Source organism: Pongo abelii, chromosome 9 (assembly GCF_028885655.2).
Source record: "Pongo abelii isolate AG06213 chromosome 9, NHGRI_mPonAbe1-v2.0_pri, whole genome shotgun sequence".
NCBI lineage: Eukaryota > Metazoa > Chordata > Mammalia > Primates > Hominidae > Pongo > Pongo abelii.
The window spans coordinates 111123941-111140497 of record NC_071994.2 but is presented as its reverse complement, the minus strand read 5'-3'; the positions used below and the strand labels follow the sequence as shown (position 1 = coordinate 111140497).

Sequence of the window (16557 nt, the reverse complement as noted above, 5' to 3'; positions counted from 1 at the left end):
ATCCTTTAAAGTGCCAGGCATTGGGTAGAGTCCACAGAAAGTTATTGAGTCTATAGTGGAGCCAAAGTAGCCCTACCCCGAGTGATATTCTGGACACACTCTAACAAAACTTAAAGGTAAGGTTCAAAAGGATCAAACTGATTCCAAGTTACCTAACTGCATCACAGCCAAATCCAAAACTATTTAGAGAAAATCTTTAAAATCAAGCCCCTAAAACATATACTCACAATGTCTGACATCCAGTTAAAAACTACCAAGCATGGAAAGAAACAGGAAAATATAACCTATCGCCAAGAGAAAAAATATCATCAAAAGAAGCTGACCCAGAAATGACACAGGTGTTACATTCAGTAAACAAGGACATTAAGTCAGCTATTACACATATGCTATATAACCAAAAAGGTATGGGATGGCATGAACATCATAGAAATATTTTTTAAATGAGTATCAGTAAGCTGTGGAACATCAAACGACCTAACCTACACATAATTGGAATCTTGACGTAAGGGTGTAGACAGTATTTGAAGAAAAATGCAAAAATGTTTTCTAATTTGATAAGAACTATAAACCACAGATATAAGACATTAAACAATAACGTAGCAGAGTCAGTGAACTGAAGGCTTTAGTAGTGGAGGTGGACTGTTGGAATAAAAGCACTAGAGAGAGTCAGAAAGACAGGGTGGTAACAGGCAATCAAGTAGGATGCTTGAAATTGAGATTATGGAAGGATGGAATTTAGCAAAAGTTTCTCATTTCTATTGTCTTTGTTTAACCATTCCACTGCAAGATTTTCTACTATTTTTTTTTATTGCAAATATATGGCATTTCACTAATTGGGGATTATAAAGGCCAACAAATTTTGTACATGTGGTATCTGTTGTACAAAAGACTTCTTTTGATTTTCCTTACATTTCCACGAATGGTTTGAATATCTGACATCTGTAAACAAATTTTAGTTCAGCATTTGTATCTTCTATTAACTTCACTATAATCTTCAGCATAGATGTGTACATCACTGCATCACTGTGATTATTTTACTTTATAATATCTGACTGCTAGTTACGTGTTAAGTGCTGTACTGTTCCAAATAGTTTACAAGTATGAATTAATCTTTACAACTATCCTATGTGTTCAGTGATATTATTCCTTTATTATTAATAATTTTTTTTTTGAGACAGGATTTTGCTCTGTTGCCTAGGCAAGAGTGCAGTGGCATAATCATAGCTCTCTGCATGTTCAAACTCTTGGCCTCAAGTGATCAAGTGGCCCTCCTGCCTCAGCCTCCCAAACTGCTAGGATTACAGGCATGATCACTATGCCTGGCCTATTCCCATTTTATGCACACTGTACAACCTGAGATTAAGTTAGATTATTTGTCAAAAATTACAGGCAATAAGTGGCAGGGCAGGAAATCAAATCCAAGCAGTTTAGCTCTGTTAAAGCCACATTCTTAATTAACTATTCTCCGGTCCTTTCCTGGATAAGGAATGAATGGGCTTCTAATCCATGGGCCAGATCCAGCCCTTGGCTTAATTTCATCAGGCTTATAGAGTACACTGCAAAGATCTATGATTATAAAAATTTAGTGACAATTATCTAGAAACCATACAGCGGAAATATCACTACATAAAAGACATTTCTTTTCAAACATGGTGGAGGAGAAGGAAGAGGACACTGTTTTCCAAGAAGTTAAATATCTCTTTCCACTGAAATAAAAAATTTCATACCACACTCTCTTTAAACTTTTAGGTTCCTTTTATAAAGGAAAAAAATTTCAAACAAATTCTAGCAATACTTGTATTTTTTGAAACCCAAACAAATAATTTTAAGGAAAAAGCAAGAATAATAAAACTGATAAAAGAGTTTAAACTTATTTTGGGGAGCTTGTCATTTATTACATTTATTCATTGAACAAACATCTGAGACTCTACTGTGTATTGGGGCACATAAATGAAAAGTCCTCAAGCAACTCACATTCTAGTATAGTGTTCCTTAAACTGTAGTACGTGGACTCCCGAAGGGTCCCAGGATATATTCTTTGTTTTTTTTCTTTTTTCAAAACACCAACTTCAACCAGACACCCAGGATACATTCTTAAGACTCAATCTATAAAAAGAATTTTAAAATTTTGTTTTCGTTTTTAAAAATCTAACAAAATATTAATACAAGTAGAAATCTGAACTGCTCATATGACCTTAAAACCAAGCATTAACCATAAAGGGAAAAAAAATTATAAATTGCACTATATTAAAATTAACTTTAGCCATTAAAAGACACCATTCAGCGAGTGAAAAGGCAGCCCACAAAGTGGAGAAGATACTGCGTTTTTTTTGTTTGTTTTGTTTTTGATACAGAGTTTTGTTTGTTGCCCAGGCTGGAGTGCAATGGCAAGATCTTGGCTCACTGCAACCTCTGCCTCCCTGGTTCAAGTGATTCTCATTCTCCTGCCTCAGCCTCCCAGGTAGCTGGGATTACAGGCATGTGCCACCATGCTTGGCTAATTTTTTATTTTTAGTAGAGATGGGGTTTCACCATGTTGATTAGGCTGGTCTCGAACTCCTGACCTCAGGTGATCCACCTGCCTTGGCCTCCCAAAGTGCTAGGATTACAGGCGTGAGCCACCACGCCGGGCCAAGAAAGGATATTTCTAATATGTATATCCAAGAAAGGCTCTCATCCAGAATATGTAAGGAACTAAACAATCCATAAGAAAAGCAGAACAACTCAATTTTATAATTGACTTTTTTTTAGAGATGGGGTCTTGCTGTCACCTAGGCTGGAGTGCAGTGGCACCATCACTGCTCACTGTAGTCTTGAACCACTGGTTCAGAGAAAGTTAGAAAATTTATATCTCAAAAGCACACAGCTAAGGCTTCAGGCCTAAATACTGTACCATCATTTGCCCAGACCAAGGAGGGAGGGTGGATTACAGAAGAATAACTTAATTTTTAAAAATGCGTTTGGGTCCTGTGTTAATTGGCTTAGGAAAAAGAAAATGTGTTTGGGCTGGGGGTAAGTGTTATCAGCCAGAAATATAAGATGTTATATAGATCTTTCTAGAACATATTACTGCTTTAAAAAAATGCATATCCCCCATTCAAATTTAGGAGTGCATTTTCAAGCAATTAGCGTATCTGTAACAATCCCACTTTACTAGGTCATGAGTAAAAGAACAGATATATAATGGTGTAGAAATACAATATTTGGTATCATGTTAAAAAATAAAAATGTTTAAACACAAGAATGTAAACAAAAATAGAAAAATCCACTGGCTTGCAAAATGATTCAAATAGAATCATTTTTAAATAATTCACTTACTTTACAACAAAATAATACAAATGTTGACCTACTGGTTTGCCCCAAAAACACCCAGAAATCCCTACATAACACATGGGACAAAACATACCACAGCAAATTATAGAAACAATATTATGGCAATATTTTAATGATGTCAAATGTTGCATTTAAAAGAAAACAGAGAGGGCTCATGCCTATAATCCCAGCACTTTGGGAGACCAAGGTGGGAGGATCACCTGAGCCTAGGATTTCAAGACCAGCCTGGGCATCAAAGCAAGACCCCATCTCTAAGAATGGATGGATCGATGGATAGATAGGTAGATAGATACAGATAGATAGATGGGCATGGTGGGGCACACTTACAGTCCTAGCTACTCCAGAGGCTGAGGCGGGACAACTGCTTGGGCCCAGGAGTTCAAGGCTGCAGTGAGCTATGATCATGCCACTGCATTCCAGCCTGAGGAACAAAGTGAGACCCTGTCTCTGAAAAATAAATAAATAAATAACTGGGCGGTGTGGCTCATGCCTATAATCCCATTACTGTGGGAGGTCAAGGCACGAGAATCACTTGAGGCCACGAGTTTGAAACCAGCCTGGGCAACATGGTGAGACCCCATCTCTACAAAAATAAAATAAAATAATACAAAAATAAAATAAAATAAAATATTAGCTGGGTGTGGTGGCACACACCAGTAGTCCCAACAGCTACTCCAGAGGCTGAGGCAAGAGCACTGCTTAAGCTCAGGAATTCAAGGCTGCAGTGAGCTATGATCATCCCACTGCACTCCAGTCTGAGTGACAGAGTAAGACCCTGTCTCTAAAGAATGAATAAAATTTAAAAATAATACAAGGAAACAAAGAATTTGTTATTATTGCTGTATATCTTGCTATATCTTGCTTAGGACAAAGGTGTAAGAAAAGTTAAGATGAAAAGACAAGCTGAAGGAAAAGCAAGAAATAATGGCATCCATAGAATTAATGGCAATTTTTTTATCACCTTACTTTTACACGCCCATAACATTTTGAACACCATACAACCAGTTTAGTTGTTTTAAGATTTGTGAAGTTCCCACCATACTGATTGTGGATTACAGCCATGTGTCACTTAATGACGTTCTGAGAAATGCATCGTTAAGCAATTTCATCGTTGTGTGAAAATAACAGCATGTACTTACACAAATCTAATGGTAGAGACTACTACACACTTAGGCTAAATGGTATAGTCTATTATCCTAGGCTACCAACCTATATAGTATGTAACTGTACTGAAGCTGGAAGCAATTAGGACAAAATGGTAAAAATTTGTGGATCCAAACATAGAAAAGGTACAGTAAAAATACAGTATGAAAGATAAAAAATGGTAGACCTAAATTGGGCACTCACCATGAATGGAGCCTGCAGGACTGGAAGATGCTCTAGGTGAGTCAGTGAGTGAGTAGTGAGTGAATGTGAAGGTCTAGGACATTACGGTACACTTTATAAACTCTTAGGCTATGCTAAATTATACAAAAATATTTTTCTTCAATAATAAATTAATTTCAGCTTATTGTAACTTTTTTACTTTAAAAACCTTTCCTCTTTTTGGAAAACTTTTTGACTTTTTTGTAAATAACACTTATTGTGAAACACAAACACACGGCCAGGCACAGTGACTCACGCCTCTAATCCTGGCCCTCTGGGAGGCTTAGGTACAAAGATCACTTGAGCTCAGGAGTTTCAGACCAGTCTGGGCAACATGGTGAGACCCTGTCTCTATTTTAAACAAACAAACAAACAAAAAATCACAAACACATTCAGCTGCACAAACATATTTACTTTATATCCTTATTCTATAAACTTTTCTATTAAAAAAAGCTTTTTTATTTTTAAACTTTTTCATTAAAAACTAAGACAGACATACACACTAGCCTAGGCCTCCACAGGGTCAGGATCATCAACATTACTGTCTTCAACCTTCACATCTTGTCCCACTGGAAAGTCTTCAGGAACACTAACCTGAATGGGGCTATCATCTCCTATGATAACAACGCCTTCTTCTGGAATGCCTCCTAAAGGACCTGACTGAGGCTATTTTACAGTTAACTTTTAAATTTATTAGAGGGTACACACACTAAAAAAAAAATAACAAGTATATAACAGTAAATGTACTGCTACAGTTTGGATGTTTGTCCACCAAGCCTCATGTTGAAATTTGATCCCCAATGTTGTAAGTGGGCCTAATGAAAAGTGTTGGGTCATGGTGGTGGATCCCTCATGTATAGATGAATGCCAGTGGGGGTGGGGGCAGGGTGGTGAGCAGTGAGTGAGTTCTCACTCTGTTAGTTCCCTGAGAGTTGGTTGTTAAAAAGAGTTTGGTACCTCTCCCCACTCTCTTGCTTCCTTTCTTGCCGTGTGATCTCTACACACACAGGATCCCGTTCACCTTCTGCCATGAGTAGAAGCAGGCTGAGGACCTCACCAGCCTACAGAACTGTGGACCAAATAAATCTTTTCTTTATAAATTACCCAGTCTCAGGTATTCCTTTATAGCAACACAAATGGACTAAGATATACATAAACCAGTAACACAGTCACTTATTATTATTAGGACAATAATTTTATTATCCTATTATCCAAGGATTGGGTACTGTATACAATTATACGTGCTAGATTTTTATAAGAGTGGCAGCACAATAGTTTTATGTACACCAGCATCGCCACAGACACGAGTGATGTGTTATTGCACTACTACGTTACAAGGGCTACAATAAACATTGCCAGACAATAGGAATTTTTTAGCTCCCATTATAATCCTATAAGACCACCATTATGTATGTGATCCGTTGTTGACCAAAACATCAATATGCAGTAAATGACTGTATATCCAATTAATGGCACTCTAATTACCAAAGGAACCCAGTTGGCATATTTTAGATAATTCATGTGAATTATGAGGTTAGCTATTTGAATGTGTGGGTTCCCTTACTGTTTATGAAGCCACTATTGCTCCCAGTTACGTGATTTTAAAACCCCATTTGCCAATCCCCACTAACCAAAAGAATCAAACCACTGTACAGTTGTCCCTTGGTATCTGTGGGGAAATGATTCCAGGATCCACCCCACCCCACCCCCACCCCTCGGGATACCAAAACCCATACATGTTCAAGTCCCTGATAGAAAATGGCATAGCATTTGCTTATTACCCATGCACATCCTCCCATACACTTTAAACCATCTCTAAATTACTTATAATACATACTATAATGTAAATGCTAACAGCTGCTATATTGTATTGTTTACGGAATTATAAGAATAAAAGGTCTGTACATATTCAATACAGACGCAATTTTTTTCTGAGGTTTTTTTTTTTGAGATTACTGCTATTTATAGATATAGAAACTGAGGCACAGAAATGTTAAGTAACTTGCCCAATATCACACAGCTAGCAAATGGCAGAATCTGGAGACCAACCCAAGCAGTATGGCTCCAGAGGCTGAGCTCATAACCACTGTTACATTGCAAGTCCACTACTTGCATCTATAAGGGATTCATAAAACCTTTCTTATCTCAACAAAAGTGAGGTGGCTTAATAAAAATAAATGTGTGCGGGTGCCATACCAAGTGCATATATATGATGTTTCTCTCTTTTTTTTTTTTTAAAGACACAGTCTCACTCTCTCACCCAGGCTGGAGTGCAATGGCGTGATCTCGGCTCACTGCAACCTCTGCCTCCCGGGTTCAAGTGATTCTCCTGCCTCAGCCTTTCGAGCAGCTGGGGCTACAGGCATGTGCCACCACACTCAGCTAATTTTTGTATTTTTTTAGTAGAGATGGGGTTTCACCATGTTGGCCAGGATGGTCTTGAACTCCTGACCTCAGGTGATCCGCCTGCCTCAGCCTCCCAAAGTGCTGGGATTATAGGCATGAGCCATCACGCCCAGCCTTTTCTGAGTATTTTTAATCTTTGGTTGGTTGAATCCACAGACATGGAACTCATGAATACTGAGGGCTGATTGTATATATTTGAATACCAGTAATTCTTACTACTGCAATTCTCACTATGTTCCAGCCACAGAAACCTTTTAAAGGTGTTCCTCAAACAGGCCAAGCTCATCACTGCACCTCAAGACCTTTGCCTTAGAATGCAGATCATTCAGTTCTCAGCTCCAATGCCACCTCAGAGAGGCCTCCCAAATCAGCCTAAGAAAAATGCCCTTCCTCCATTCCTCTCTGCACATCCAGAGACAAAGTCTTGAGATGGTACAAGAGACACACTGATTGTCTATAAGACTGAAATTTTAATTTGGAATAACCAGGCTTTTAAGAAAAGCCCAGGAAAGCTATAGGATCTGGCTGAAATGTCAACATGAGGAAGAGAAAAAACATTCAACAAAAAATAGTCAAAAGCAGTTTTTTGGGGAAAAATTATTTTCTGTTGTAAATAAGTGAGTAAAATAGTGGCTCCACCTTCCGGAACACTTTTTTTTTTTTTTTTTTTTTGAGACAGGGTCTCACTCTGTCGCCCAGGCTACAGTGCAGCAGCATGAACACTGCTCACTGCAGCCTTGATCTGTGCTCAAGCAATCCTTCTGCCTCAGCCTCCCCATGTAGCTGAGATTACAGGCATGCACTAACATGCCTGGATAATTCTTAAATTTTTTGTCGAGACGAGGTCTTACTATGGTTGCCCAGACTGGTCTTGAACTCCTGGGCTCAAGCTATCTTCCCACCTGGGCTTCTCAAAGTGCTGCAATTACAGGCGTGAGCCTCCGCATCCGGCCTTGAACATTCTTATCATGTTGTTTTCGGTACTGCCCTAATTACCAGTAAAAACTATGCAAGTGTATTCTTTATGTCTTTAGTGTCAGTATTCATCCATCAGGATATAAGCCCCAAAGTCTAAGAACTTTGTCATATTCACTATTGTATCACTGATACTTTTTTTTTTTTTTTTTTTTGAGACAGGGTCTTGCTTTGTCGCCCAGTCTGGAGTGCAGTGGTGCGATCTCAATTCACTGCAGCCTCAACCTCCTGGGCTCCAGCAAGCCTCCCAACTCAGCCTCCTTTGTAGCTAGAACTAAAACTGTACACCACCACCCCCAGGTATTTATTCTTTATTTTTTGTAGAGACGAGTTTCACCATGCTGTTCAGGGTGGGCTAAAATTCCTGGGCTCAGGCAATCCACCCACCTCAATCTCCCAAAGTGCTTGGATTACAGGTGTGAGCCACTGTGCCCAGCCTGACATTTAAAATGGTATCCAGTACAGCATAAATGCTCAGATTTTTATGGAATGAACAAACCGCAGTTACACAGATCAATTACCTTTGATATTATTTGTATGTACTCCATGGATATGACCAACGTTTTCTAATTTTTATTTTTGTAGAGGTGGTAGGTCTTGCTATGCTGCCCAGTCTAGTCTCCAACTCCTGGCCTCAAATGATCCTCCTGCCTCCGCTTTCCAAAGTGTTGGGCATGAGCCACTGCAACCAGCCTTTGACCAAAGTTTTAACCTGAGCTGTATCCTGCTTTTTGTTTGTTTTTTTGTTTGTTTGTTTTTGTACAAATGGGGTTGCCCAAGCTGGTATCAAACTCCTGGCCTCAAGCAATACTCTCACCTTGGCCTCTCAAATCACTGGGATTACAGGTGTGAGTTACTGCACCCAGCCCTGCTTTCCTTACAGAGCATATGAGGCATCTATTTCCTCCACCTACTAACCAAGGCAGGAGGCAAATGGCTTTTAATGACAACTGGGTTCACCAGGACACTAGGCAAAATATTTATTAAGAGAAACCTCAGGTAGGGGTGGTAGCTCACGCCAGTAATCCCAGCACTTTGGGAGGACGGGGCAGATTGCCTGAGCCCAGGAATTCCAGACTAGCCTGGACAACATGGCAAAACCCTGTCTCTAAACATTTTTTTAAATGAGCTGGGCATGGTGGTGTGGGAGGATGAGGCGGGAGGATTACCTGAGCCTGAGGAGGTCAAGGCTGCAGGGAGCTGTGACTGCGCCACTGTACTCCAGACTGGGGGACAGAGTGAGACCCTGTCTCAACAGAAAAGAAAAGAAAAGAAAAACCTCTCTGGCTGACTAGCTCTTTTGCTCATTCCTGTAATCCCAGCACTTTGGGAGGCCTACGCAGGAAGATCACTGGAGCTCAGGAGTGGAGACCAGTCTGGGCAATACGGTGAGATCCCATCTCTATAAAAAGTTAGCCAGACCTAGGGTGGTATGTGCCTGTAGTCTCAGCCACTCAGGAGGCTGAAGCGGGAGGATCGCTTGATCCTGGGAGATCAAGACTGAAGTGAGCCATGATCGTGCCACTGCACTCCAGCTTGTGTGAGAGTAAGACCTCCTCTCAAAACAAACAAAAACAAAAACAAAACCTCTCTTTTTACTAGAAAGATGCTTAGTATCCCCTTTCTACCTTCCGGCAGTCTAAAATTCCCCTCCTCTAATCTACTGAAAAATGACTGATCAAAATTTATCCTGAGCTGCCACTTCCTTTTAGAAGTTTTAATGAACATACATCACCTCCAGATTATGGTAATTGTTCAATCATTTATTTTCATAGAACATGAAAGATTCCACCATTTACATGTATCACAAAGTTTTACAGTTACTCATTAGTCCACTAGTCCCTCTCCCATTCCTACCCACGACCAACACAGACACCCTTGAAATTTGTTTCCTCCCTAGGCTGTGTCGAACGCAACCATCTCTCTAGGACAGTACACGGAAGTAGGGGAAGGCCGCTCTAAGGCCCATGCCCCTCTTAGATGTACGTTTCAAGAGGGCAATTTCTATCAACCCAATGAAATACTGACAAGTTCTTAATAAGGTTCTCATTTATGTTTAACTAGACATATTAAAAAGAATTCTCTGGTTATGTACCTTAACCACATTCACCAACAATATTCAATTCTTCGTATCACACCCATATTCCTTGCCAAGCATGATCCTGACTCTGTGCTTTCACACTGGCTGTTCCCTCTACAAGGAATTCTTCTAAATATGTACATGACTTGCTCCCGTGCTTCATTCTGGTTTTACCTCAAATATTATCTCCTCAGAGGCACTCCCTCACTATCTTATCAAAAATAAGCCAGCCGTGGTGGCTCATGCCTGTAATCCCAGCACTTTGGGAGGCTGAGGTGGGAGGATCACTTAAGGTCAGGAGTTCAAGACTAGCCTGGCCAACACGGTGAAACCCCGTCTCTACTAAAAATGCAAAAATTAGCCAAGCGTGGTGGTGGTCACCTGTAATCCCAACTACTCGGGAGGCTGAGGAAGGAGAATTGCTTGAACCCAGGAGGTGGAGGTTGCAGTGAGCCGAGATCGTGCCACTGCACTCCAACCTGGGCAAGACAGTGAGACCCCGTCTCAAAAATAAAAATAAAAATAAAAATAAAAATAGCATCGAGCACTCTCTCCTTTACCCTGGTTTTTATTCATAGTACCTATCACAACTTGACTTACAGTATGTATTTAACTGTTTATGTTTATTGTTTCTCTTCCCAACAAAAATGTAAATTATACACGGGCAGTTGTCTGCCTAGTTCATCATTATCTAGTTAGAATTAGGAAATACTAAATTCTTGTTCAATGAATAAATGTATTTCCCATAGACTTCATTACTCCTGCTATGGTTACGGTTTCAATGAACAAGGTGTCACTGGCACAAATGCCCCTCATCCATGGCCAATCTCACAAGCAGATTATAAATATACAGAAAATAGAATAACTTTTATGTGTAAAAGCTAAAAACAGATTGAGGGCTTGAGAGTATCTCTGCTCACATATTTTTCAAATATTCCTCAGTAACTATAGAACTTTATTTCAAAACCCTTGCCTAGCACTGAAGGCCCTTTGTAATCTGACCCGACTTCCCTTTCACTCCTATCCCTCTTCTTGTTTCCCTGTATTCTGGGTTTCTATGCTGCAACAATCCCAAGGAACACTATTCATACAGAATATCTAACACAGCATGCAGCCCTGCTTACACTGCAGCCAAACTGATCTAGCCTAGATTCCTACCAAATTTTCTCCTAATTACCAATACAAAAAGTTTACCCATTATTCAAAATCCAGCTCCAACACTTTCTCCATAAAATTTTCACTGATCATCCCACCAGAAATTATTTCCTCAATCTGTGAGGGAACATAGAGCAGTTGGTAACACATCTGAAACTTTTGCCTTATAATAAATCATTAGTACCTTTTACTCTCCTTTAGCATATGGTAAATTCCCAAAGAGCATGGACATTGTTCTACATATCTTTGCATTCTCCATGATGCCTTGCATACGGGTGTCAATAAAGTTATTTTAATAATGAATAACTTTTACAGGCACTTTTTATTGTTGTTGTTTTATAGAGACAGGGTCTTGCTACATTGCCCAGGTTGGCCTCAGGTAATCCTCTCACCTCATCCTCCCAAAGTGCTGGGATTACAGGCATGAGCCACCATGCCCGGCCTCTATAGACACTCTGAATCACTGCTTTACATTTCCATTTTCTTTCCTCTTAAAGGATAAAAAAAAGTCCACTGAGAAAAGTAGTATGAATCATATTTCAGTTTAAAGTTTGATTTATCTTGTAGTTCGGTTATATACTACTGCCTTCTTGTGCCTCCAACTCACTAGATCCAATTAGAAGGAGAGAGAATGAGAGTTAAGAGTTAGTTATTAGGGAGAAGACGACCTCTGGCATGCTAGTGAGCCAACAAGTAACCAGCTAGGTAGGGGTGTGTGTGCACACACGTATGAGAGAGAGACAAGAGACAGAGAGAGAGAATACTAGTTAGTTATCAGGAGAAGACCCAGCTGGAAAGATCTCAAACAATTTGAATCGTCAAAGGTATCTGAACAGGAAAGTGATATGGTGAAAACTGCATTTTGATCTAGAGCTCAGATCAGAGCTAAGAGATAAAAATAGTGAAATCATGGGAGTTAAGACTGTCCCAGAAAAAAATATACAAAGATAGAAAAGGGCTGAAGATAAAATCCTGAGAAATAATTCTATTGGGGACAGGGGAGGGAAGCCAGTAAAAAAACAAACGTGATTTGAGAGCGAGCAGATCAAGGAGGGAATGTCATAAAAACCAAAAGAGAAGCAGAGGAAATGAGCAAGAATACCAGAAAAGAGGATAAATATTACCAGAGAAGAATCTCATTTGATAATCAGGAGGTTGCTAGTACTTTTACGACTGACAGGTTCTATACAATTGGGTGGGAGAGAAGAGTAAGCCATATCAGTAAGTTAAAGGGCAAAGAATTATAAAGGCAGCAAATGGGGGCTGCTTTTCTAAGAAGTGCGACAGTGAGAAATAGAAGTTTGAGGCAGAGGCAGAATACAAGTTTGTATGAGGAGGCAGAGTGCAGTGGCTCACGTCTATAATCCCAACACTTTGGGTGGCCGAGGCAGGCCGGATCACTTGAGGTCAGGAGTCTGAGACCATCCTGGCCAATATGGTAAAACCCCGTCTCTACTAAAAATACAAAAATAAGCTGGGTGTGGTGGCGTGTGCCTGTAATCCCAGCTACTCAGGAGGTTGCGGCAGGAGAATTGCTTGAACCCGGGAGGCGGAGGTTGCAGTGAGTGGAGATCCACACCACTGCACTCCAGCCTGGGCAACAAGAGCGAAACTCCATCTCCCAAAAAAAAAAAAAAAAAAGTTTATGTGAGGCGACATATGAACTTTCTTATCGGCATAGGAGAAAAAAGGGAAACTGAAAAAAAAAAAAAAAAAGTAAGAGGGGATATACCACCAAGTCCTAGGGGGAAGATGAGGACTGAAAAAGAACAAGCAGAATGAGACAATTTGGGAGGTAGCATGGAACAGAGAAGAATATAGGAGAAACAAGAAAAATGTTTGGTATCGACCAAGGAAGTTAAGGGCACTTCAAATAGCTGGGTAAAGTAATGTACTAAGAATTAAGAGGGGTGAGGCTCAGCAAGAAAAGGTTTAAACAATTGCTGTTTGGGGTGGAACAATAAACTGGAAATGAAAAAAATGAGCACTAAGGGCCCAGATGATAATTGCAAAAGAAAAGGAACAATCACAATTACACATTCAAAGTAATCTAAAACAGAAGATAAAATTATAATATCAGATCCCTACAAATGTTCTACAGACTCACTCTGTAAGGAAAAACAACAAAGATAAAGTAGTTATATGGAAAGGTTTTCAGAGATATAAAACCCCTAAGCAGTTAACTGTATATGTCAAAATGTGCTACACAAATCTTTACATAGCTGAAAGACTTCTAAGATACAGCAATAGTCCACTTGCTTTAAACAGACAATAAAATTATTAGAGTCAAATTCCAATATTAAAAAAGAAAAGCAGCTGGACATGGTAGCTCACACCTATAATCCCAGCACTTTGAGAGGTCGAGGCGGGTGGATCATGAGGTCAAGAGATGGAGACCATCCTAGCCAACATGGTGAAACCCTGTCTCTACTAAAAATACAAAAAATTAGCTGCGCGTGGTGGCGTGCGCCTGTAGTCCCAGCTACTCGGGACGCTGAGGCAGAAGAATCGCTTGAACCCGGGAGGCGGAGGTTGCAGTGAACCAAGATCGCACCACTGAACTCCAGCCTGGCAACAGAGCGAGACTCCGTCCCCCAAAAAAAAAAAAAAAATTAAAAAGAAAGAAAAGCTGGTGGTTTTTTAATGACATTGGCTTCTAACTTCTAAGTTACACATCAAGAAAGTTCACTAGAGTGACTGAGTCACTCACTAACTTTTTTTTCAAAATATTATCACCTTCCCTTTATTTGTAAATGTTCAAGTTAAAACACTTTTTAAATTCTTGTGAGCTTTTAAACCTAAACCCTAAGTACCCCGTTTTCTGTATATTCAGGCAGTTTTCCCATTCACAGGTCTGTGCTGTGGATGTAGATTCAGAATTTCCACAAGTACTTAACTAATATGAACCAAAGTAGCTTCCACAGGTAAGTACTTAACTAATACAGACCAAAGTAGCTTCCACAGGTAAGTACTTAACTAATATAGAACAAAGTAGCTTCCCCTCCAAACAATCCTTTGTGAGGTTTTGTAAGTAGAACAGTGACTTACTCTTTTCTGAGAGTTATTTTTGGGGAGAAAAAGACCTTGCTTTATATCCAGGTAATCAACAAGTCAAAATTTCCCAGAATCACGGACAAAATTACTTCTTAAACACATTTCAATTAATAGCATACTGTTTATGTAAACACACAGACGCATTAATAGGAGTCTTCAGAAATAAAACAAATTTTCTTTCCTTTTCTTTTTTCATTTAGAGTCTCACAGAGCAGTGGCGTGATCATAGTTAACTATAACCTCTAACTCAGAATTATCAATAGCACCTATATTGTAGGAACACTGTGAAGATTAACCTATCTAAAACAATCCTCCCACCTTGGCCTCTCAAAGAGCTGAGATTACAGGAGTGAGCCACTGTGCCCAGCCCACAAATTTTCTTTCTGAAGTAAAGCATGGGAATTTTGCTATACCATTATAAAAGAGAAAAGCAGAGTGGGATGGGTTACTCAATTCCCCGAATTAGTTTTCTTAAAGAAAGAGGGGGAGTAGTTATAGTAATTTATTGTATTATACTAATTAAGTGCCAGGCACGGTTTTAAGCATTACAGATATATTAACTAATTTAATCTTCATAATGTTCCTATGATACAGGTGCTACTGATAATGCTGTCCTACTCATAAGGAAACTCGCCCAAAGTCATACAGCTTTTAAGTGGTGGCTATTCAGGGAGTCTAATTCTAGGGCCCCTCTCCCTTTTAAAAGGTGATATACAGTACTGCCTCTTAGTAAAATTTGTTCTTCATTTTATGAGACAGTCCCATCTATTAGACAATCAAATATCAGTGGTCTAAAGAAGACATGATGGTTAGGTTCCTGTATATTTTCTTTTTTATTATTTTCTAGTATTCATCCGCATTGCCTGAAGGCATGAGAGGCCTCAGGAAGAGGTGGTTCATCCTTTGTATTAGGCTGGTGCAAAAGTAACTGCGGTTTTTGCCATTAATATTATGTTGCCTGAGCTAATCACTACCCCCATTTCTGTCCGTACTTTTAAGGCAAATGATTAACTACTACAGACACATACACAGAACAGACCAGTTCTAAGTCTTCCTCATTCTTCTCCAAACTTTTTAACTGGTGGAGAATCTGCCCCTGTGGGCCTAGATCTCCCTTGCTGTATAAAACTAACTTTAAATACTGTCTTTGACAAGGTAACTTTCCTGCGCCCTAAAACGATAGTATCGCTTCATCAGTTGTCATCTGGTTGTGTCCTGTAACTGGGGTGGGGGTTAGGAAGCAGTTTCCTAAGGAAAAAGATGAACTCAAGAATGGGAGAATTAGGAGGGAAGGTGTAACACGCAGTAAAGGGAGGAAGGGGGTGGAGTGGGAGGCACTGCTGGTCTGACTTGGAATTTCGTGCAGACAGAACGAGAACAGAAATGGAAGAAGTGGGGGGTCGAGTCACTGAAACCTGTTAGGCAGCATTTTCTTGGTTTTTCCTTTGATGCGTCTTAGGCATTGCTTCACAAGAAACTGAGACCTAGCAGTACTAACGGCCCAGCTGGTCAGGACACCGCACGACCATTCATCTCCCGCTCCCGGCCACAGCTGGTCCCTGGAAAGCATCGCTCCTCGCCAGCGCTCAGCCAGGCTTTTCTCCCAGCGGCCAGTCGGCGGGACCGACCACCAGAGCCTGTCGACCCCAAGGCCACAGACCCGCATTCCCGTCCTCGCCGGCTGCCACCGCGGCTTCCCTGCCAGTGGACAACCCCTGAACACTCCCACATTTCGCAGCTGAACCTGAACCGTGCCTTTCCCAAAGAGCCAAACCCGGCGGCCCCACAGTAAAACCAAAGCTGGAGGGAGGGTCTTACCTTTAACAGATTAGACGTCGCCATGTTCCTTCAACTTGGACTCTCGCGAGACGACGCGAGAATTCCTGGCGCTCCCGGCCAGGCCTTGACCGGAGGCCGGAGTTCCCACCAGGGCCCAGGGCCCGCCGGCCCGCACCGGGGTGTGGTGGGCGCTGGAGAAGCGCGCCGAGAGCGCTGACCTCGTCCCAAGCACCAGGAGCTTCCTCACTCTTGTCCCCTACATGGTCACCGGAGCTTCCCCACTCGAAAGACCTCATGCACGCGCTCAGGAAGACGGGAACGGCGAATGCTGAGAAGGCAACGGGAGCCGACCTGACTTGGAAGAGGAAGCATCGACTCCACGAGCCTTCCCGACTCCTTCGGATTAGCCT

At 40.8% G+C, this 16557-nt stretch overlaps 1 protein-coding gene across 1 annotated transcript in view; it reads right to left on the bottom strand.

Annotated features, from left to right (window-relative positions):
* CUL5 (cullin 5) overlaps nucleotides 1-16232 on the bottom strand; it is a 98501-nt gene extending 82269 nt beyond the window's left edge. The window contains 1 exon segment of the mRNA NM_001132119.1: nucleotides 16187-16232. Within this exon segment, the coding sequence (NP_001125591.1) occupies nucleotides 16187-16210 (24 nt within the window). The 5' untranslated portion in view covers nucleotides 16211-16232.
* Between the last annotated feature and the right edge of the window lie 325 nt (nucleotides 16233-16557).